This window comes from Meles meles, chromosome 4 (genome assembly GCF_922984935.1).
Source record: "Meles meles chromosome 4, mMelMel3.1 paternal haplotype, whole genome shotgun sequence".
Taxonomy (NCBI): Eukaryota; Metazoa; Chordata; class Mammalia; order Carnivora; family Mustelidae; genus Meles; species Meles meles.
In genome coordinates, this window is record NC_060069.1 from 37,206,374 (window position 1) to 37,229,050 (window position 22,677).

Sequence of the window (22,677 nt, forward strand, 5' to 3'; positions counted from 1 at the left end):
ACAATCAACCTTGGGGAGGGGGCAGGTAGAGGCCATTACACTTTGCTTCTACAACACCACAGAACACTCTGGCCATGTTCAGCAAGGAGAAAGCAACATAAGGAAGTACAATTATCAAGCAGAGAAAGATGCTTTGTCTCTCTTCACTCCTCTTCCTAAGTTCCTAAATAAACCTGACTGGCGGGGGTGGGGTGGGGGCGGGGAGGCTGATGCAGTGAGGACCAGCAGAGGCCCAGTTTCCAAATCTGCTCCTCTCCACGGCAAATTCTTCCTCTGTTTTCAATATTAAAATGCTACCAATTTATGAGGACTCTAATGGAGACTGGTCACTTCAAACCTCGGGTTTCCTGGGAACCAATCCCTCCAAATCCAAGGATATGCTTGCCGCTATGACGTGCCAACATTATCTCACTGTTTTGGATTTATTTGTTTGTTTCCCAACAGAGCGATCACGTCTATTTTCAAATGACAACATTCAATGTACTCCAGCATAATCACATAATATACTTAGAAAGTATTAAGTAAAAAAAGTCATTGAAATCAGCACATTGAGAGAACTAAAACCAATCAAATGATGAAAATGAGGAAGCTTAAAAAAGACTGCCAACTTATCTCTTTAGTCAGGGGTGTGACTAACATATGGACTGCAGAATTATCTTTCTCATTTTAGACTCACTTTCAGAATTAGCAACATACTAATTGTCTTGTTCTGTCACCACATCTTTAACTATACCCATATTTTATTAATCTCTCTAATTAGCCATCATCTTGAGAATTTCCTCCCTGGAAATTCTCAATTTGGAGAATTGAGATTCTCCAAATCTCAATTTTGGGATTGAGAATCCCAAAATTCTCTCTTTATGATCACTTGTATAATGCTGAATCAGCAGGTCTGTGCGGTACTGCCGCTTGCTGCCAGCCACCAGAAGTTTCAGCATGCATATCAACACTGCGATACGAAATGATTAATTAACACGTCAGAGGAAAAAACGGTTTAAAAAGCACCACAGCTGGGAAAAAATTGCAACAGACTGAGATCACTGAAAAAATATATTGAGAGAACATAGTATATGATACAATCTATACAAAATTTTAAAAGAGGCAAAACTAAGTGGCAACAGAAGTCAGGAAAATGGTTACTTTGGTTAGCACTGACTGGAAGGGCAAGAAGGGACTTCTGGTACGTTGTTCTAGGTCTTACGGATATGTGCACTTCTTGAAACTCCACTTAGCTTGACACCCATAACCAGTACACATATGTATGTGACACTTTAATAACAAGCTCCCTAAACAATTTTAATAATCACTTAAAACATCTTATAAATATTATAGGATATACCACCTTTATCCTTATTTCAGCCCTACTTTAAGAAGTAATAGTAGAGGTCCCTTAAAATTCTCTTAGGGTCTAAATAATTTCAAACTTGACTGACTTCACCTGGCACATGCTGGCACATACAACAGATATAACACACACACACACACACACACACACACACACACACTATGCTGTTCTTCAGTGTCGTGGGGCAAAGTTACAAGGATCTACATGTAACAAGTTTCTGGGAAAAGTTTTCACATTTTGTTCAATGCTTATGTATTTATAAAAATTGAATTTCAAAATGCCTCTTATCCAATTAAAATATTACAACATGCCCAGTATGCCCCTTATAGGTAATATATTAGAGTTTACTATTATGTTGACAAGAATGGATTTTGTAGTGAACTAGGTATACATTAGAATAAGTATAATGACAATCCAAGTAATATAAATAAAATATGGTATAAGCTAAACAGAAGATGAAGTATACTTCTTTAGTTCATAAATGAGTATCGTGTATTAAAACTGCCTGAAAACACCAAAATAAACTCATTTGTTTCCAGATAAAAATACTATTACAGAATTCTGGGTTTTTATAGTTAATGGAGCTACCTAAATCCAAACTGCTCAATACATCCTCAAACAAACAAAACCAAAGGGATCAACAAGGAGAGAACAAATGAAGGTATCCATTATTCATGACTACAACATAACTAGGAGACAGATTACATGAAAATAGGGAAATCAACACCCAAATCCAGTAACACCAGCTTTAGAGCCCATATCTATGTGGGGAGTCAAATCAGGAACTTTGGGGAAAAAAAAAAGAAGAAGAAGAAGTAGAGAGGGAAACAGAGTTCTAGGAGTGTTGGACAACAAATAAAATCACCCACAGGAAAAGAAATTTCCACTGTAACTACTGAAAACTTGACTGAGACAGGTGGATCAGAGGGTTTCCTGGAAAATCCAAAGGACAGAGCTTGAAAATGAGCAGAACCAGAGATTATAGTCTTAGGAAGGCACCATTTCTGGGGGAAAGGATTACACAGAAGGATCAGGTATCTAATAGAGGCTAGTGATTACTGGAAAGAAGAAAGTAAAAGGTAGAAATTATGGTCCTGTACAACCCAGAGCAATACTCACACTTCTCACCACAAAGAAGGTACTCATTAAAGAAATGGCTTTTTTTTTTTTTTTTTTTCAAATCAAAACCACAATGAGATGTTACCTCACAACAGTTAGAATGACTACTATTAAAGAGACAAGAACTGACAAGTGCTGGCAAGGTTGCAGAGAAAAGAGAACCCCTGTGGTGTGCTGTTGGTGGGAATGTTAATTGGTGCAGTCACTGTGGAAAACAGTATGGAGGTACCTCAAAAAATCAAAACTAGAACTACCATATGATTCAGCAGTTCTACTTCTGGGTACATATTTGAAGAAAAGGAAAACATTAGTTTGAAAAGACATATGCACCCAGCATTACTTACAACAGCTGAGATATGGAACCAACTTCAGTGTCCCTATAAAATGGGTGAGAGCATCAAAAGGTACAAACTTTCAGTTATATAATAAATAAATCATGGGGATGTAACATAGAGTAACATACAATGTTGTGACTATACTTAACACTGTATTGAATATTTGAAAGCTGCTAAGAGGATAAATCTTAAAAGTTCCCACCTGAGAAAAAATATTTTGTAACTGTATGGTGTTGGATGCTAACTAGACTAATTGTAGTGATCATTTCACAATACACACAACATGTAATTATTATGTTATACACCTGAAATTGATGTAATATTATATGTCAATTGTATCTCAATTAAAAAAAAAAAGTACTTAACCAAAGAAAAAGGGGGAAAAAAAAGATACAGCATTTTTGCCATACCAGAAGAAGGGAGCACTGTGAACTAGGGAGCTAAGAAAACCATCGAGTAAATCTCACCCTTGCCAACTTGAAATAGCAAAGCTAGCCCAGGAAAATCATTCATTTCAAAATGAACATAAAAACAGCAATAGCATCTGCACAGAGTTACTAGGAATATAAAACAGACATTGAGAATTAATGGGTTTCAGTTTTAGGATTTGCTCACCAACAAAATTTTTTAAAATGATTTTAAAAGACCAATAAAACAAAATAGAAACCACAGGAAACTTATAACTCAAGATTTAAACCTGAATTAAGTTATGAAAGTTATAACTCAAGATTGAAACCTGAATTAAATTATTTTAAGTAAGCATTTGCAAATATGAAAGAAAACCTCCAAGTAAAACATCTAAAAACTCAGAACAGAAATACCAAACAAACCAACAAAGAGGAAGATGTGAAATGAGAATGACAACCCAGCAAAGAATTAAAGAAAAAGACAAAATCATCTTAGAAATGAGGATTAAACCGAAGTAGCAAGGGAGAATAGATGGAAATGAAAATAAGGGACAAGAAAAGAAAGGACTGAAAAGCCAAGATGACAAAAATAAAATAGAGATGTCAAAGTGAAATAAAATGATTGCTACAGAAGACAGGAAAAGAAGATCCAACCTACATACATCTGAAGACCCTGAAGAAAAACAAAACAAGAGAATGCAATTAATATTTAAAAATATAATGAGAATAATAAGAAGATAAGAAAATGTCCCAGAAGTAAAAGAAGAACTAAAACTACATTTGAAAAGGCCCACTGTGTATCTGTGTTCTGGACCAGTCAATTCTTGAGACATATACCTACCTATAAAACTATTATATTTTAAAGATAAATTTAAAATGTAATCATAAACCCTCAGGCCTCAAAGCAAATGACCAAATCACTCATAAAAAGAGAAAAGTCACACTGACATCAAAGTTTGACAGCAGTAAACCAAGGCAACATTGAAGTAGCATTTTCAAGAAATTTTAAGAAAATTGAACCAAAATATTTTTTATACAGTAAATTGCCCTTCAAACATTAATGTTATAGAAGAATAGTCTTAAACATTCAAGAGCTTAAAAACTCTTCTTGAGGAATCTTTTGCTACTCAAAGTAGGGTTCATTGGCACAGCAATAGCATCATTTGGGAGTATGTAAGGGATGAAAATCTAGGCGCTTTCCAAGAAGTCCAAAGGATTCATATGCCCCTTATTGTTGGAGAAACAATGCACTAGAGAACAAGTTTCATGAAAAAAGAGGTGACTAAACAGGTAAACTTTGGCAGAGTATGGCAAGCACCAGAGTGATTTAACTGTCTCCTAGGACTAAACAAGACACATGCAAATGCTGAATATTTTGACAATGTAGAAATAATACAACTGAAATAATGAGAGGAGAAAGGAAAATATATTAACGAAGTCAAACAGATAATACATAATCAAAGATGTTTTTTAAAACTGACATACCAAATGTAGAAATCTAAAAAAAGAAAAAGATAATTAAGGACACTGAAATAGCCGTAACTATAAAGATACAAAACAAATCTTCCTAAACACCTCCTCACAAAAAGAGAGTATATACCATATAGAGAGAAAGCACAGTAAATATAATACCATAGAATACATAACACAAAATAACATAACAAAGTTGAGACCAAACACAATGGCATCAATTAAAAGTAAAATACTTCAAACTGTCTTCCAGAAGAAAACTAAATCTTATGCTATAGACAAGAGACACACCTCAATGAAAGTGATTCAGGAAAGTTAAAAATAAGGGTATACTAGAGAAAAACAGAAAAATAGAAAGGAGGGGATATAATTCTAATATCAGACAGCAAAATTAGGTCAAAAAACATTAAAAATGAAAAGTATTTTTATAATGTTAAAGGTCACAATTCAAAATGAAAATACAGCAGTTACATATCTCTATGCATCAAGTAACATAGTAATTACATTCACGAACCAGAAACTAAATAGATGCTTTGTAATAGGAGCATAGTATTTAATAGAAGACTTTACCACTCTTAAATCAAGATGAGTGGAGGGACGCCTGGGTGGCTCAGTGGGTTAAGCCTCTGCTTTCATCTCATGTCATGATCTCAGGTCATGATCTCAGGGTCCTAGGATCAAGCCTGGCATCGGGCTCTCTGCTCAGCAGGGAGCCTGCTTTCTCTCTGCCTGCTGCTTTGCCTACTTGTGATCTATCTCTCTCCCTCCCTCCCTTTCTCTCTCTCTCTCTGTGTGTCAAATAAATAAAAATCTTTAAAAATAAAAAAATAAAGATGAGTGGACAAAAAGTAATAATTTAGGAGACCTGAACAACATGTTTACAATGGTGGAGCTTAAATACAGATACAGACACTGATAACATTACATGAGTATAATAAAGGGCCTATTTTATTCTCAAGCACCTGTAGAACATTTAAATGCCTGATCTTATGTCAAGTCACAGAAAATGTCTCAAACTTAAATGGCATGTATGTATCTAAAAGGGAAAAATCTGAACATTCTCTTAAGTAAAACCTGTATGTGCAATACCATTATAAACTCCAAGCAAGAAGACAAAAAAAAAAGGAGTCCAAGATCACAAGTATAGGTATTCTAACTTTTTTTTTTTTTAAGATTTTATTTATTTATTTGACAGAGATCATAAGTAGACAGAGAGGCAGGCAGAGAGAGAGAGAGGGAAGCAGGTTCGCCGCTGAGCAGAGAGCCCGATGCGGGACTCGATCCCTGGAATCATGACCTTAGCCGAAGGCAGCGGCTTAACCCACTGAGCCACCCAGGCGCCCCTAGGTATTCTAACTTTTGACTACATTCACACACTGTTTAATAGTCAGCTATTCTGAAGACACAGCAAAATAATAGATCCTCAAGAATCAACATATATTTTAAAAGCAAACTCCAGGGGCACCTGGGTGGTTCAGTGGGTTAAGCCTCTGCCTTTGGCTCAGGTCATGATCTCAGGGTCCTGGGATCGAGTCCCACATCGGGCTCTTTGCTCAGCAGGGAGCTGCTTCCCCCTCTTTCTCTGCCTGCCTATCTGCCTACTGTGATCTCTCTGTGTTAAATAAATAATTAAAATCTAAAAAAAAAACTAAAAGCAAACTCCATTTTACTTTGGAGAAATATTTTTAACCTTCTTTAAAATGACAAATCCTGGCTTACTCTTTATCCACAGAATTCACCATGATCTACTTGATTTTAATCTTAAGATTAATAGATTATTCTAATTTCCCAAATTGTTTTACAAGAATGAAGGTAAAATAAGAGTCTCTCATGATTCAGATAAAAATGTCTTCTTTCTGGGGTACCTGGGTGGCTCCGTCCGTTAAGCATCCGACTCTTGATTTCAGCTTGAATGGGGCCCCACCTTGGGCTCTGCTCAGGCTGAGTCTGTTTGTCTGTCTCCCCCTTCTCTGCCCCTTCCCCACCCACATACACATGCCCTCTCTCTCAAATAAATAAATAAAATCTTAAAAAATTATCTTCTTTCTGATGTCTATGGCAGAGTTTTCTTGCATTAATGTTTTTTTTTTTTAAATATTTTATTTATTTAACAGAGAGAAATCACAACTAGGCAGAGAGGCAGGCAGAGAGAGAGGAGGAAGCAGGCTCCCTGCGGAGCAGAGAGCCCGACGCGGGGCTCGATCCCAGGACCCTGAGATCATGACCTGAGCCGAAGGCAGTGTCTTAATCCACTGAGCCACCCAGGTGCCCCTGCATTAATGTTTTAAAGTACGAAACAAAGTTACCATATTATATTTCTGCTTTGTAATTGCTTTAAAAATACTAACAGCAGGTCTTGAAATAAAAAATATTCTACAACACGTGATCTCACAGTTCTGGGTCTTAGGTGGTAATTAAAACCATAATCAGAGAGCCAAAAGCATTGTCAAATCCAGTGATGTTTTGCCCACTAAATAGAGATTCTCCTCACTGAGAGCCACCATGAATATATCCTCAACTGGTACCCTATCAATCCTCTGGCAGCCCCATGTGTGACGTCAATTGTTTCTTTCCAGCAAGAAGAGCAGAATCATAGGCAGCCTGGATTAAAGTCTCAGTAACTCCCACAGCAATATTAATAATGCAAAGAGGAGACTAAAGGTCTGATAGTCAAAGGGACGAGGTGTCTCTCTCTCTCTCTAAAGATGCAATAGTAACTGATGCTTTCACGGTTGCAAATGCCTTGCTGTTGCTTAACTTCCTATACAAACTGGCTCAAAATTCTTCTTAAGGGTTTAGAAAAAAACAAATGAAACTATCAGCTAACATCCCTGACTGGCTATCTTCATTCAATTTAGAACTGATTTTTTATTAAATATGAAAATACAGGCAGGTGTGTAAAAGGTGGGAGAAGTAGCTGTAGACTGGGAAAAAATGTTATTGGAAATCCCAATATTTATAATGGGGCCATATAACAGTTCATCCAGTATAATAGTAATTCCTTAATAAATGACATCCACAGATGTACCACTATTTGCAGGGTACACTAAATTGTTCAAATTATTTTGTTTTTAAATTTTATTTTATATCATATAATAAAGTTGACATTTTTGTGTGTAGTTGCATGAATTTCAACAAATGAATAGATTTGCATGACCACCACCATATTTAAAAAAAAATTTTTTTTTAAATTTTCAGCGTAACAGTATTCATTGTTTTTGCACCACACCCAGTGCTCCATGCAGTACGTGCCCTCCCTATTACCCACCAACTGGTTCCTCAACCTCCCACCCCCCGCCCCTTCAAAACCCTCTGGTTGTTTTTCAGAGTCCATAGTCTCTCATGGTTCATCTTCCCTTCCAGTTTCCCTCAACTCCTTCTCCTCTCCATCTCCCCATGTCCTCCATGTTCTTTGTTATGCTCCACAAATAAGTGAGACCATATAATACTTGACTCTCTCTGCTTGACTTATTTCGCTCAGCATAATCTCTTCCAGTCCTGTTCATGTTGCTACAAAAGTTACCATATTTTGAGTACTGAACCACCATATTTTGAGTACTGAACAGTTCCATCAACCTCCAAAATCCCTCATGCTATGTCTTTATAGTCACTCAAAAGAAAATTAATTTTAATTCACTTTATTTTAATGTTTTTTTTCCCGTGAAAGACTAAAACAAAACAGAACAACCAAAACAATCCCTCCAAAGCATCCAAGGATCACCCACCCAAAGATTCAAGGACACAGTGATAGGGTAAAGTTTATGCATGCTCAGTTCCTTTCTCAGTCCTAGCAAGAATTCACACAAAATGTGTGCCATGCTCCAAAGACATCATTCTCTGATTAGGGATTTAATTGTTCTGTTCCATACCAGACAGATGTTCCCTTTTCTCTCTGCCTTTGTGGCCTCTATGCCAAGCCCAGAAGGGACTCAGTAAATCTCTGGTGCTCCTAGGCCAGGACACATCAAGGAAGCAGTCAGAGAAAACTCCAACAACAAAGAAGCCTAAAGTAGGGGTTGTCAGCAGAAAAGAGGTGGTGATACATTTCAGAGGATGACAGTGAGAAGTGGCACTGAGAAGAAAGCCAAAGGATGTGAAGGGCTATTGAGAAAGAGAAACACAGTAGTAAATGAGAGTGAGAAACGGGCTGAAAACTCCAAGTCCATCCAGAGAACTGTATCATTAGCCCAAACTACCCCATCCTAAATTTTCTCTATTGAGGATAAATTATTTCAAGTAGAATTTCAGGGTCAAAGAATTTACCCTATTTCACATTTATTTAAATTTTATGAAGCTTATTTTTTAAAAAGACAACTTCAAAAACTCCCTAACCCAGGGCAGTTTTGTTGAATGACACTGTTGCAATTGATTCTCTTCCCAGAGTTGCACGATTATCTGCTTAAAAAAGCTTTGGCCTCAGAAGCGGTTTTAAAGAAATTCACTCTTATTAAAAAATTAGGACAAATACACAGATAGACTGCTCCTTTGCTTGGGCCCCAACCCAATCTTAGTACTATCCCTGATGACAAGGAGGACAAAATATATGTTATTAATGAGCAGCTTTTGTTTTTCCTAACCTTAGGTGAAACAGATCCAAACCTAAAATTACAAGCACACCAGTCATTCATTATCTTTCAACCCATCATCTACTCACAACACATGAATTTCTGTTATCCTGGAAAGGTCAAAACTGCCTTGTAAAATACCACTCAAGTCATCAATTCTAAAGCTCAACAACATGAGAGGTCATCTCACATAGGACATAAAAAATTTACACAAACTTTTAAAAAATTACTGACAGCATTATTTGTACTAAACAACTAGATGTAAAATGAATCCACTAAATTCTGCTCATAAATCATTATTCTCATATATATTTGTTTATCTGCACATTAACTATCCCAGGAAGCAGATGTAAGGATCCTAGTACATTAACTACCCCCAGGAAAGGAAATTTATTGACTGAGAGATAGAAGTAGAGGGATTTTATCACTGCATTTTTGAATCTTTCAAGTTTGAGCCATGTAAATGCACTACATTCACAGAATAAATTAAAACATTTACATAAAGAGGATCATTATTTCTGTAAGAAAATACCCTTTGTAATTTCCATTGTATCAGCTAACAACAAAAAATGCAACTGTATCAAACAATACCATCAGACTCCAAGACTTGTGCCAGAATGCACATCATCTCTCAGGAACGATGCTCAGAGTTCAGCTGACATTGCTTTCCATATCTACACATTTGCAATGAAGGAAGCAGCCTGCTGATTTACATTTTAGAATGAGCTCCTTATCTTTCTGCAAACTACCACAAACAGTGGGAGCCATACGGAGGGCAGCACCATGAACTATGGTGAGTACCACTGACAGCAAGTTTTAGTGATGTTCTGACCAAGACAACAGGGAAAAAAAAAAAATCCCCAAAATGCAAATTCCATTAACCTCAGCTAATATGTGACTTAAGAACTGTATCAGTTAATCAGGGTTCGAGATAAGACCCTCCTCGGGACTTCAGATTATAAACCTCTCTCTTCCAAAGGAATGAATGAACAGGGTTTAGCACCCTATTTGAAAGGTCACTGACCCTTATTTTATTTTTTTTTCTGACCCTTATTTTAAAGCATAAAAACTACAAGTAAGTACTCAAGTATTTGTTACCCAATTGATAAACCAATTTTCGGTTAGATCACAATTACATACTATTTGGTCTTTTATATCTAAAAGAAAATATTCTTTAGGTTAAACCCTTAAACAGCTTTTAACTTAGAACTATTGAAACAGTCCCTAAAATGTCAAACTCATGAACAAATGTAATGTTCCAAATTGTTTAAAATGTTTCTTTTAGTTTGAAATTATTTACTTAAAAATTACCAAACACAACCTTATGGTTTTTGATGACTCCACCAGTAGACATCAACCTCACTCCCTCTCTCATTAGAACACTGAAATTCTCTCTCGATCACTCCCAGTGTGCTACTGGCTATTGCCCATGCCCTGATGATTCTAGAAGCACATGAGCAAAATGAGCACAAAGGCAAATATCTTGTGCCTTTGAAAACTTAACAGCAATACCATATTACTTTCCATATAACTATCAGCATTTATGTACATGGCTCACATTCTGAAAGCAACAAAATATAAAACAGTGGCTCATTTTTGTTCTTATGCATGATCAGTGAATTCTCAGATGTCTGAACTATGGCTCACCTCATTAATTTTCCCCCATTAGCAAAACAGTACTCTGCATGAGCAGCTCCTTTAATGTTGACAGGCATTATGAGAAACTGAAGAATGGAAAACCCAATACATCTTTAGCATGTTCCCTTTAGCAGAATCTATGAAAATTCTATTCTAAAATCTTACTCGGAGCTTGAAAAAAGCCACTTGCTATACAAAATCAAATTTTAGATTAACTGGTATCGGGTAATTTCATTCTCAGTTAGTTTGGGAGAAAAAAATCACTGGGGCACCTGGGTAGCTCAGTCTGCCTTCGGCTCAGGTCATGATCTCAGGAACCTGGAATCAGGCTCCCTGCTCAGTGGGGAGTCTGCTTCTCCCCCTCCCCCTACTCCTCCCTCCTGCTAGTGCTCTCTCTCTGTCTCATTTGCTCTCTCTCTCTCTCTCTCTCTCTGTCAAATAAATGAATAAAATCTTGGGGAAAAAAATCATTTCTTCCATCTTGCAAACATACCCTGAGCCACAGGCAAAAGATTTTCCAAAGCATGTTTTTCAATAAAGTTTTATACATTTTAAAATTCATTTTTAGGGGTGCCTGGGTGGCTCAGTCATTAAGCATCTGCCTTCAGCTCAGGTCATGATCCCAGAGTCCTGGGATCAAGCCGCACATCAGGTTCTCTGCTCGGTAGGAAGCCTGCTTCTCCCTCTCTCTCTGCTTGTGTTCCCTCTCTCACTGTGTCCCTCTCTGTCAAATAAATAAATTGTTTAAAAAAATAGAATAAAATAAAATTCATTTTTAAATTTACACAGAGTAAAAATCACTCATAAAGCTCTTCAATTTTTACAAATGCAGTGAGGTGTGAAACCATCATCATAATCAAGATACAGAAGAAGTCCATCATTCCAAAAACTGTCCTTGTGCTGTACCCTTGTAATCAAACACACACCTTATTCCCAATCCGTGGCAATCACCCTGCAGTAAATTTAAATGTCCAAAATTTAGAATGGATGCATAGGACAAATCTCACAACAGAGAGAAGACAACGCAACGAGCCCTCCCCATAGCCTTGTTTATATCTCCTTCCTAAACCCTCAGTGGAAGGATGCTGTTGACTTACCACAGAGCTGCTCCTTCCCCTTGGAGTTGCGCTTCTACAACTGATGACTATAAAAGAATATCAACCAATGGTATTCTTTCTGCTCCAATTCCACCACCTTTTTGCTGTGAAATACTCCCTCAACCTGAGTTCTTTTGTGCCAGTGACCACATTACAGACTTAGTCGTTCACTCAGATGAACGTGTTTCCCCGTGACGTGCTACAATGAACCTGAAATGGAAGCACTACAACCTTGCTCGCATTTGTAGAAATAGTTACAGCTGGGGCCCAGTGACAGCAGCACGGGGATGATCACATCCCTACACTCTGCAGCTCATCTTCCTCCTTACACCCCGGCTGTCAGAGGAGACCCGTGGTCTACAAGGCTCTGATTAGGCATATTGTATCTCTCACACACAGACACACACTCACACACACATATATACACACGTGTTTGTGAAACATGGCATTTCTATTCCTTCAGTTGGAACGTAAGGGCTTTTAACTAAAGCATGTAGGAAGTTTTCCCTTTCATAGTTTTTAACCTCTTTGGAAATAGTTGATTTTTAGTAACATATAACATAATATAATGGGACTGAGAACATGTTTTATTAATTACGAAGAAATGACAGCAGTAATATTAACATCTTACATTTATAAGCACCTCAGAATCTATAAATAAACACTCTCACATGGCTTCTAATTTAATCCAGTATTTGCAACACAGCACCTTGGGGGACTATAAAAGAAACTAAAGCCTTCTGAAACTTTTAAGCTAGAGAGTAAAGGTGAGGCAGAAGGAAAACAGAAGTGACGACAAAACAAAAAAACAATTATAACAAATATAACGGAAAATTATACACTGGTCAAACTGATACCATTTCACCCAATCCAATTAATATATCAATTAATGTATCAAAATCAATTAATTTTCACCCAATCCAATCAAGGTATCAATCCAATTAATGTATCTATAATGCTAAGAAAGTGAAAATTCAAGCCTGACCCAATTTTTGAAACAAAATTCCAAAGCAAAATGCAGCGAAGTGTTTCTTAAAGTGGGAACTGACCTCGAACACTAACACAACATTTTGAGCTTGGGATATTGTTAATGGGGGAGGTTTCCTAAAGGAAATGGGTTATTAAACTGGGTTCTTCAACAAAACAAGTATTTCCCACCAACTGACAAATTTATAAGCCAGACCCCTAATTCCACACTCCCCAAGGACAGAAGAATCTCATTTATAAAGATGCCATACCTGAGACCAGTTATTCAACAAAGTAGCTGAAATGAGGAATCATAAAAATGCCTATCTTTCATGTTTTATTTCAGCAACCATTTAAATGTACATTTATTTGCAAAGATTTTAATGTAGGGCCAAGACCTTTTCTTTGGATAGGACCCAGGGATAGAGTTCCACAGTCTTCCATACACAAATAACACCCATGAGACAATGTTGAAGATCATCAGGATTGTTTCCTTTAAAGAAGAATGAAAACTTAAAGACACATGTGGAGCAAAGTGAAAACAGAACCTGGAAGCTTTCCATGTTTTTATGATTTGTCCCTAATCTTTTATAATTGCCTCATCTTTATCCAATCTGATAATAATTTGTCTTTATGGAGTCTTTCCAAAGGTTTTCATAGAAATGATGGCTCTCTCTGTTTTAGCACACACATTTCATCAGTTTTCATTCCACTTAATGAAATTATGCCAATTACAGTAACAAGAATGCCATACGTAGATTGGGAAACAAAATGCCTCTTGGTGAGCACTTACTTCAGTGAGCAGACATCTTCACTGGCTCTCACCAAGCGGGCTGGGAGCACCTGCACCAGTCCAGGCACTGCTGGGAGGGAAGGGAGGGGGTCACCTGGGGAGGCCGGAAAGCAGGCCTTCTATCATTGATCCACCTCCTGGAGGGTTCTGTCTGTAAGCACTGCTAAAGCCAGGGCTGTATCTTGGTAATACCTGGCATAGTTTAAGCACCCAACACCTACATTTTCAGTGAAAGAATTTGCCTTGACTATCTTCAATTATTCCAACACCTTTAAAAGAACATAAAGCAATGTTTCATTTGGATAAAAAAATGAAGAGGGTGCCAGCGTACAGAAAGACCAGAAAATTCCCATGATTATCACAGAAATAAAGGAAACAAAAGGGGGAAGGGAAAAACGCAGTTTAACAATTCCATTCAAAAGTACCCTAATCCAAAGGTCAAAAACCTCCCTAGGAGCCCAATACATGCTGACGCAGCACGTGGTACCAGAAGAATAATGGTTGTGGTTTTCTTACCAATCAAGCCTTTTAGTTAAATTCTCAGAGTTTAATCAGACCTTTCAGTTATTAAAGAGACTTCTATGAGAAGAGATTGTCTTCCTAAAACAAACAACTGACAAATACTGAATACTTAATCTCGCCAGGCCCTGTAGTAAGCATGCCATGGGTATTTATACATTTAATCCTCATAATAATTGTAGGTACTAAACTCTTTCGAAGACAGATAGCTTATCAATGGTGGAGCCAGGATTTGACCCCAGGGGCCATGTTCTAAACCACAGTGTCTTACTGCCTAGTTAAGCTCACCTTTTCTTATAAACCATTTTAATGTTCTTCCTAAGGGTTTTGTTGATATACCTCCCCAAAATACATCTAAGTCTTTAATTATAAAGTTAAAATTAATTCTTGAATAATTCCCACTAACTGTATATTCACTGGGAAAACCACCACCATACATGACTACACTGATTCATTAAAAACATTTCACAGGGGCGCCTGGGTGGCTCAGTGGGTTGAACCTCTCAGGTCATGATCTCAGGGTCCTGGGATCAAGCCCTGCATTGGGCTCTCTGCTCGGCAGGGAGCCTGTTTTCCCCCTCTCTCGCTTCCTGCCTCTCTGTTTACTTGTGATCTCTGTCTGTCAAATAAATAAATAAAATCTTAAAAAAAAAGTTTCACAAGCAATTGCTTAATCACTTAAAAACACAGTAAAAGGGGCGCCTGGGTGGCTCAGTGGGTTAAAGCCTCTGCCTTCGGCTTGGGTCATGATCCCAGAGTCCTGGGATAGAGCCCCACATTGGGCTCTCTGCTCAGCGGGGAGCCTGCTTCCTCCTCTCTCTCTCTGCCTGCCTCTCTGACTAGTTGCGATCTCTGTCTAACAAATAAATAAATAAAATCTCAAAAAAAAAAATAAATAAAAAAAATAAAAAAAAAAAAACCACAGTAAAAGTGATTCAGTGGGCACTTTTCAGTTGTTCAGTATTTGCTGCATGCCTGTCCTTGACAATGCTTTCAGGAGGCTCCTTAGAAGAAAGGCATCACTGTCCTACAGTTTTAGTAAATGCTAACAGTAACTTGCAGGAAGGACTCTGGGGTGTCCAAATATAAAAAGGGATGGCAGGGGAAGGGACATTGTAAAGACTCTGATATTCAACCTAGGCATTTCTTCTGTAAGCTGCAGAGATTCATGTTAAGGACCACCACAGAGGTAAAATATGATCAGAATTTTGTTTTGGAATAACCAGGCCAGAAGTAGAAAGCATGGAGCAAATGAGAGAAAGCATAAAGACAGAAGGCTAGTAAGGACCCAGTCACACTGGTGGCTGTGAAAGCTGGGGAGTGCACACTTTCAATAAGGGAACTGTATATGAATTATATCTATAAAGTTGTTTTTTTAAAAGTCTAGATGGGGGGTGGTGCCTGGTGGCTCAATCGGTTAAGCATCAGCCTTTGGCTCAGGTTGTGACCCCAGGATCCTGAGATGGAGCCTGGCATCAGGCTCCTTGCTCAGCAGCAGAGCCTGCTTCTCCCTCTCCCTCTGCCACTTGCCCTGCTTGTGTGCTCTCTCTCTCTCTCTCTGTATCAAACAAATAAAAATTTTAAAAATTTACAAAAAGTCTAAATGGGAAATGGTAAAAGCCTGAACTCAAACCGCACCAATGGTCAAAGGGAAGAGCGGTGCAGCAGATTCTCGAAGACAGAATCAGCAAGACTGGTGAGATGACGGGCAGGAAGGAGGGCTGGACTGAGGTATGGGAGCAGGAAGACTGGGAAGAGAAGAAAAACGGGAGTCCTGTCACAGGATGGAAACACGAGATAGAGACTATCTCATATATATAACATATAATCGAGAAACTGCAGCACAAACAAAACCAACTCACTATTGCATGGGGGAGCAGAGCCAGGGAGAGGCATCTGTAAGATGAGGGACACATGCAAGCTAGCTGCTAAATCATGAACCCATTAACAGCGGCGTCACTGTTACCACTTTCTCAAGTCCTCCTCCGCATCAGACCTGGCGTCTGCCGCTTCTGCTATACTTTGCCAATGCCCTCATTCTACATCTGAGCCACCACAGCACACAGAGACCAAGAGGAAGGGCGGAGGTGCTAATTCAGCTACCTCTGGCCTCTGACACCCCAAGCTACTTCCATGTTGCTATGCTGCTTAACAAATAATGATGACAGTGACAATCAAGACAACGACAGCTTCACTCTGCCACTGCCAAGCCAGCTGGAGCTGCAGCTCTCAGCTCTGGGCCTCCGCCAAATGGCCAGCTCTGTGTGTGGAATTTCACATGCACAATCGTGTCTGTATCTTGTCTTGTAAGAGTGGTAACACGAACTGCATTTACCAAGAATCTGCACAAGGCCAGGCCCTTGTGATTAGGGTCACACATGTGTCATTTCTACTCCTCAGTACATCCCTGAAGAGAAGTTGCCCTGGTCTCAATCTGTAGTCAAGGAAACAGGAATACCAGCAATTGCACCACTGGGTATCTACCCCAAAGATACAGGTATAGTGAAAAGAAGGCCCACATGCACCCCAATGTTCATAGCAGCAATGTCCACAACAACCAAACTGTGGAAGGAGCTGAGATGCCCTTCAACAGATGAATGGATAGAGAAGAGGTGGTCCATATACACAATGGAATATTACTCAGCCATCAGAAAGGTTGAATACCCAATATTTGTGTCAACATGATGGAACTGGAGATTGTGCTGAGTGAAATAAGTCAGAGAAAGAGAATTATCATATGGGCTTCACTTAACTGTGGAACATAAGGAATAGCATGGAGGACATTAGGAGAAGGAAGGGAAAAATGAAGAGGGGGAATCAGAGTGGGAGATGAACCATGAGAGACTATGGCCTCTGGGAAACAAACTGAGGGTTTTGTGGGGGGGGGGGATGGGTGAGCCCAGTGATGGGTACTAAAGAGGGCACAGATTGTATGGAGCACTGGGTGTTATGCACAAACAATGAATCATGGAACCCTACATCAAAAACTAATGAGGTACTGCATAATAATTAACAACATAATAAGAAAAATTATAAAAGAAAAAAATGGTAACAGGCCTACAAGATGAGGAAACTGGCCCAGGGCCATGGTGCACTAAGGAGCAGGAGAGGGACAGAATCTCCACACTCTAAAGCACCCATATGTATTCATACACACAGATGTAAATACTAATTAACAGAGAGAGGGAGTAAGAGAGAGCATTCATGTGGCAAAAGGTTCAAATGAGTGAATCTTAATAAATATAGGAATTACCTGTATTATGAGCTGCAGCTTTTCTGAAACCATTTTTAAAATCTGAAACCTTTTTTAAAGAATAGAAAAATAGGGACACCTGGGTGGATCAGTCAGTTAAGTGCCCAACTCTTGATTTCGGCTCATGTCACGATTTCAGGGTCCTGAGATCAAGCCTCTCGTTGGGCTCCCTGCTCAGAGTGGAGCCTGCTTCAGATTCTTTCTCTCTCCCTCTGCCCCACCCCCCGCAACTCATGCTCTACCTTTCTCTCTAAATAAATAAATAAATAGTTAAGATCATAAGTAAGTAAAGTAAGTAAGTAAGTAAATAAATAATAGAAAAGTAAACCCTGTGAGTCAGGGCATAAAAGAACTCAAAGGGCTCTGTCCATTCTCAAAAGACACCTTAGTCATTACAAGCAGTTGAGAATCAATTCTGTTTCTAGGCAGCTCTTGGAGGGGGTGGAAATCACATAACACCCCCCCCCCTTTTTTTAAGAAACTGCAATTAAGCGATATTTTTAAAACTACCAATTAAACGTGCATGGTGCAAATTAGCTTGCTAGGCACCAGGACCTGAGCATTAGAAACGCAGTATAACTTCTGGGGTGAATAGTTAATTCACTTTCACCTGAGGGAAAAAAATAGCGTTTAGTAGGTGAATGGTCCACATTCAGAATGTATGACTGCTTCATCTTGCCAAGTTTAGAATTAAAAGAGAACTGTGAATGTATTTGATACTAAAATAACGGATTACCAACATGTGGTATTTAGGAAATTTAGGTCATTTCTATTTTTTAGGAATTGGGAGTTCTTGTGCGATTCCTCATTTCCTCATTTAAAGAAGTGATCCTTTGCAAAACAAACAAACAAAAACAAAAACAAACCAGTAGTGATCCTTTGTTTGAAATTACATCCAAGAAGTAAATGCAATTTGCCTCAAAAGTGAGGATAATGATTATTATTTAAAAGAAATTATTTGGATGTTGATTTAATCTTGTGGGCTGAACTTGTGGGCGTAAGACTGCCATTATTTGGCTATTTTTAATTTAGAAATGGAATTTTCACATGTTTTCATACATTGGTAGGCTATTCTTTTGATCAGCCCATAATTTCGTAACATTTTAGCATAAAAATTTTGTAACATTTTAGCAGTGTTCAAGCGTCCTTCGTTTTGAAAGCGAACACTAGGTGGCAGCAATTGCACAAACGTTGTGGCACAGGACCTGCAGCTTCTGGCAAACATTACTGACCACTTTTGCCTTTTACTGAATTTTACACAGCACTGGGTCAAGCTTTAAAACAAAACAAAACGAAACTAACCTGAAGAATCAAAAATTAAATAACAGCTAAAGTCTCCTGACTTTAAAAGTCTGAACAAGAAAAACTTCATCCACAATTAAAATTGTGAGAATACTCTCAACACCAGCTGTATAAAATTGTTACATGTTCTAAGTTTCTTTTGTCTTGTTAACAAATTCTAATCACATAAACGTGTTTTAGATGTTACTTAATTTGGAGAAAATAACTAAAATAAGATCTCTTAAACTCTGTTTCCATCAAGATGCTAAAAATTTACATAAGAACTTTATTTATGGCCTTTTTTTGGGTTTGAATTAGTGAAATTTCTATTCTTTCAGGGATTATGAATGAATATACGTAAGTATAGCGTGCTATTAATTTCATGTCCTACAGACAAAATGTTTTTTAAAACTTAATAATTAAGGATGAGGGGACAGAAGGCAAGCTGAGAACGAAGCACAAGCTGACACCCCACAGCCCCCTTCCCCCAACATGGGATTTACTTGACATCCCTCGGGCACTCCTGGCTGCCCTAAAGCTAAGGAAAGGAAAAATAAATAGTTAACTGGGGCATGTGGGTGGCTCAGCCGGTTAAGCCGGTTAAGCCGTTGTCTTCAGCTCAGGTCATGATCCCAGGGTCCTGGGATCGAGTCCCACATCGGGCTCTCTGCTCAGCATTCTGAGCAGAGAGCTAAAATGTTACAAAATTATGGGCTGATCGAAAGAATAGCCTACCAATGTATGAAAACATGTGAAAATTCCATTTCTAAATTTAAAATAGCCAAATAATGGCAGTCTTATGCCCACAAGTTCAGCCCACAAGATTAAATCAACATCCAAATAATTTCTTTTACATAATAATCATTATCCTCACTTTTGAGGCAAATTGCTTCTGCCCCCCCCAGCCCCCGCCTCTCTGCCTACTTGTAATCTCTGTCTGTGAAATAAATAAAATCTTAAAAAAAAAAAAAAAAGAAATAGTTAACTTACAGAGATCACAATCCTGCAAGACAGGAGTCTCCCTCAGCTTACAAATGTCTTAGCGATCTACAAGAACAAAGCATTTCTATCAATAACCTAGCTTCCAGAAGAAACTGTAGATACATTCAAATGTCCCTATAACCTGCAGCCCATTACCAGATACCTGAAGCAGGCAGAGTGTGATGTTCCTCCAGGAATCTCCCAACTGTCTTCATGTTAATGCCTTGCCAGCAGGAATAACAACCTTAACTCGACAATGGCATAACCACCGGTATCCTGGGAGTCTATTTTAACATGTAAAAATCCTTCGAGATCTCCCTTTTCCTTACCTCCCCCAATATAATGTAATCAATATAATCAGCCACCCCTCACATCCCTGGGGCAGCAGCTCTTTCTGCCTATGGGTCCTGTCCCTGTGCTTTAATAAACCACCATTTTGCACTAAAGATGTCTCAAGAATTCTTTCTTGGTCACAGGCTCCAGACTGCACCCCACAGAACCTCACCTATATTCCAAAACCACATCAATTAATACTGATACTTTATCTTGAGTCTGGGGGGGAAAAAATCCATGTAATTAAATATAATTTTAACATTTCACTTCCTTATTTGAAAATACTTCTATAGATCAAAAGGAAAAATCTTAAATACAGAAACATGTTAACTTGACCCATGGATGGTTTTAGGGAATCTTCTATAACATTCTGAATTAGAATTTCAGTATGATTTTACAAACTTGCATGGTAATAAACCAAAAAAGTATGCTTTCTAATTTATATTAAACTTTCTACTTTTTGGATTCATTAGAAGACCAGATGGCATTCAGCTCAGGTCTTAGCAACACTAAAATAAAACTAGCTAACTTACTAATTTCTTGGTTACTTCTAACAGTTTCTCTGAGCTAGATTTTGTTCTAACACACAAAATTTTCAATTTAGAAAACAAAGCTGGGGTCCTCGCAATAGGAAGAATGTCAATAAAATAAAAACAAATAAATCTTCAAAGATACCACTGTGGTAGAAAGGGAAGACATTTTAATATGAATCTGTGCCAATATAAACCCTGCTTTTAATCAATATTTTTAAAAAATCAGTAAGCAGCTTCAGTTACTACAAGCACATTAAAACAAACACATACCCAACAGCCAAAACAATCTTTTACAGCCTCAAAAAAGAACAAAGTAGGGAGTCTCATACTTCCTGATATGAAAACTTCCTACAAAGCTACAGTAAGAAAAGCAGTATGGTAACTGACATAAAGATAGATATATACTCATCACCAAATTCTCAAGTTGTATACATTAAACATGTACAGCTTTTCGTGTCAATCACACATCAATACAGTGGTTTAAAAAAAGACAGACACATAGATAGACCAATGAAATTGAATGGAGCCCAGAAATAAACTACCTCACATATATGGTTAAATGATTTTCAACAAGGGTGCCAATACCAGTTACTGGGGAATGGAGAGTCTACATGGAGTCTACATGGAAATGGAGTTTTCTACATGATGCTGGAAGCACTGAATATCCACATGCAAAAGAATGAATTTGGACACTTATAGCACATACAAAAATTAACCTAAAATGGATCAAACACCTAAACTTAAGACCTAAAACTATAAAACTCCCAGAAAAAAACGAGGGCAAAAGCCTCATGACATTAGATCTGGCAATGATTTCTTGGATATGACACTAAAGCACAAGCAAGAAAAGGAAAAAGTAGAAAAATTAGACTTCTGTACAACAAGAGGTCGTATCAGGGGAGCAAAGAGGTAATCCACAGAATGAGAGAAAATATCTGCAAGTCAGACATCTAATAAGGGATTGATACCCCGAATAAAGAACTCCTACAAATCAACAACCAAAAAGCAAACAGCACAATTTAAAAACAGGCAAAGAACTTGAACAGATACCTTAAAAAGATATACAAATGGCCAAAAACCACATGAAAAGATGTTTAATATCACTGATTATCAGGGAAATCAAAACTATAATGAGATACTACATTATACACATTAGGGTAACTGTTACTTAAAAAAACAACAACAACAAAAAGAAGTAGCATAAAATAACAAGTGTTGACAAGGATGTGGAGAAGTTGGAATGCAATTCCCACATTGCTGATGGGAATGCAAAATGGTATAGCTGCTATGGAAAATGGTACAGTTAATTTCCTCAAAAAATTCCACGTAGAATTACCATATATCCAGAAATTCTGTTTCTGGCTATATACTCAAAAGAAGTGAAACAGAGATTCAAACAGATTATTTGTATACCCATGTTCACAGTAGCATTATTCGCGATAGCTAAAATGTAGAAGCAATATGAATGCCCATCGATTGATGCCTGGATAAATAAAATGTGGTATATACATCAATGGAATATCATTCATTCTTAAAAAGGAAGGAAATTCTGACATATGCTACAGTATGAATGAACCTTAAAGACCTTATGCCAAGGGAAATAACCCAGACACAAAAGGACAAATATGGGGTGATTCCATTAAAGGAGATTCCTAGTGTAATCAAATTCATAGAAACAAAAGTAGAATGGGGGTAGGGAGGGGAGTTAGTGTTTAAGAGATACAGAATTTCAGCCAATGCCTTGAACTGTACACTTAAAGGTGGTTAAGAGGGTAAATTTCATATTATGTGTTTTTTATCACAGTTAAAAAATTTTAAAGAGGTTACAGTGCTAAATTTATGTTATGTTTACTTTATCATAATAAAAAAATGAAAAGAGTAGTATACATTTAGTTACCACCTCTTCATCCCCCCTTACCTTTAACTCTGGGTGATCTCAATATTAGTAATGATCTCTATATTAATAATTGTTGATAACATTCTAATGAGTTATCTATTTTTAAAAAACCCAATACATACCAAAACGATCACTTTTATCTAAT

At 37.8% G+C, this 22,677-nt stretch overlaps 1 protein-coding gene across 5 annotated transcripts in view; it reads right to left on the minus strand.

Annotated features, from left to right (window-relative positions):
• The window catches only part of ANO10 (anoctamin 10), a 245,265-nt gene that overhangs the window by 147,266 nt on the left and 75,322 nt on the right, over positions 1-22,677 (minus strand). Inside the window, exon 12 of one of the 5 annotated variants that reach the window (XM_046003010.1) lies at positions 13,736-13,802. The exons of 3 other annotated variants lie outside the window; for them this stretch is intronic. In XM_046003010.1, the coding sequence (XP_045858966.1) occupies positions 13,764-13,802 (39 nt within the window). In that variant the 3' untranslated portion in view covers positions 13,736-13,763. Of the gene's footprint in view, positions 1-13,735; positions 13,806-22,677 lie in introns of all 5 variants that reach the window. One more of the 5 variants, XM_046003008.1, reaches the window with a different exon arrangement.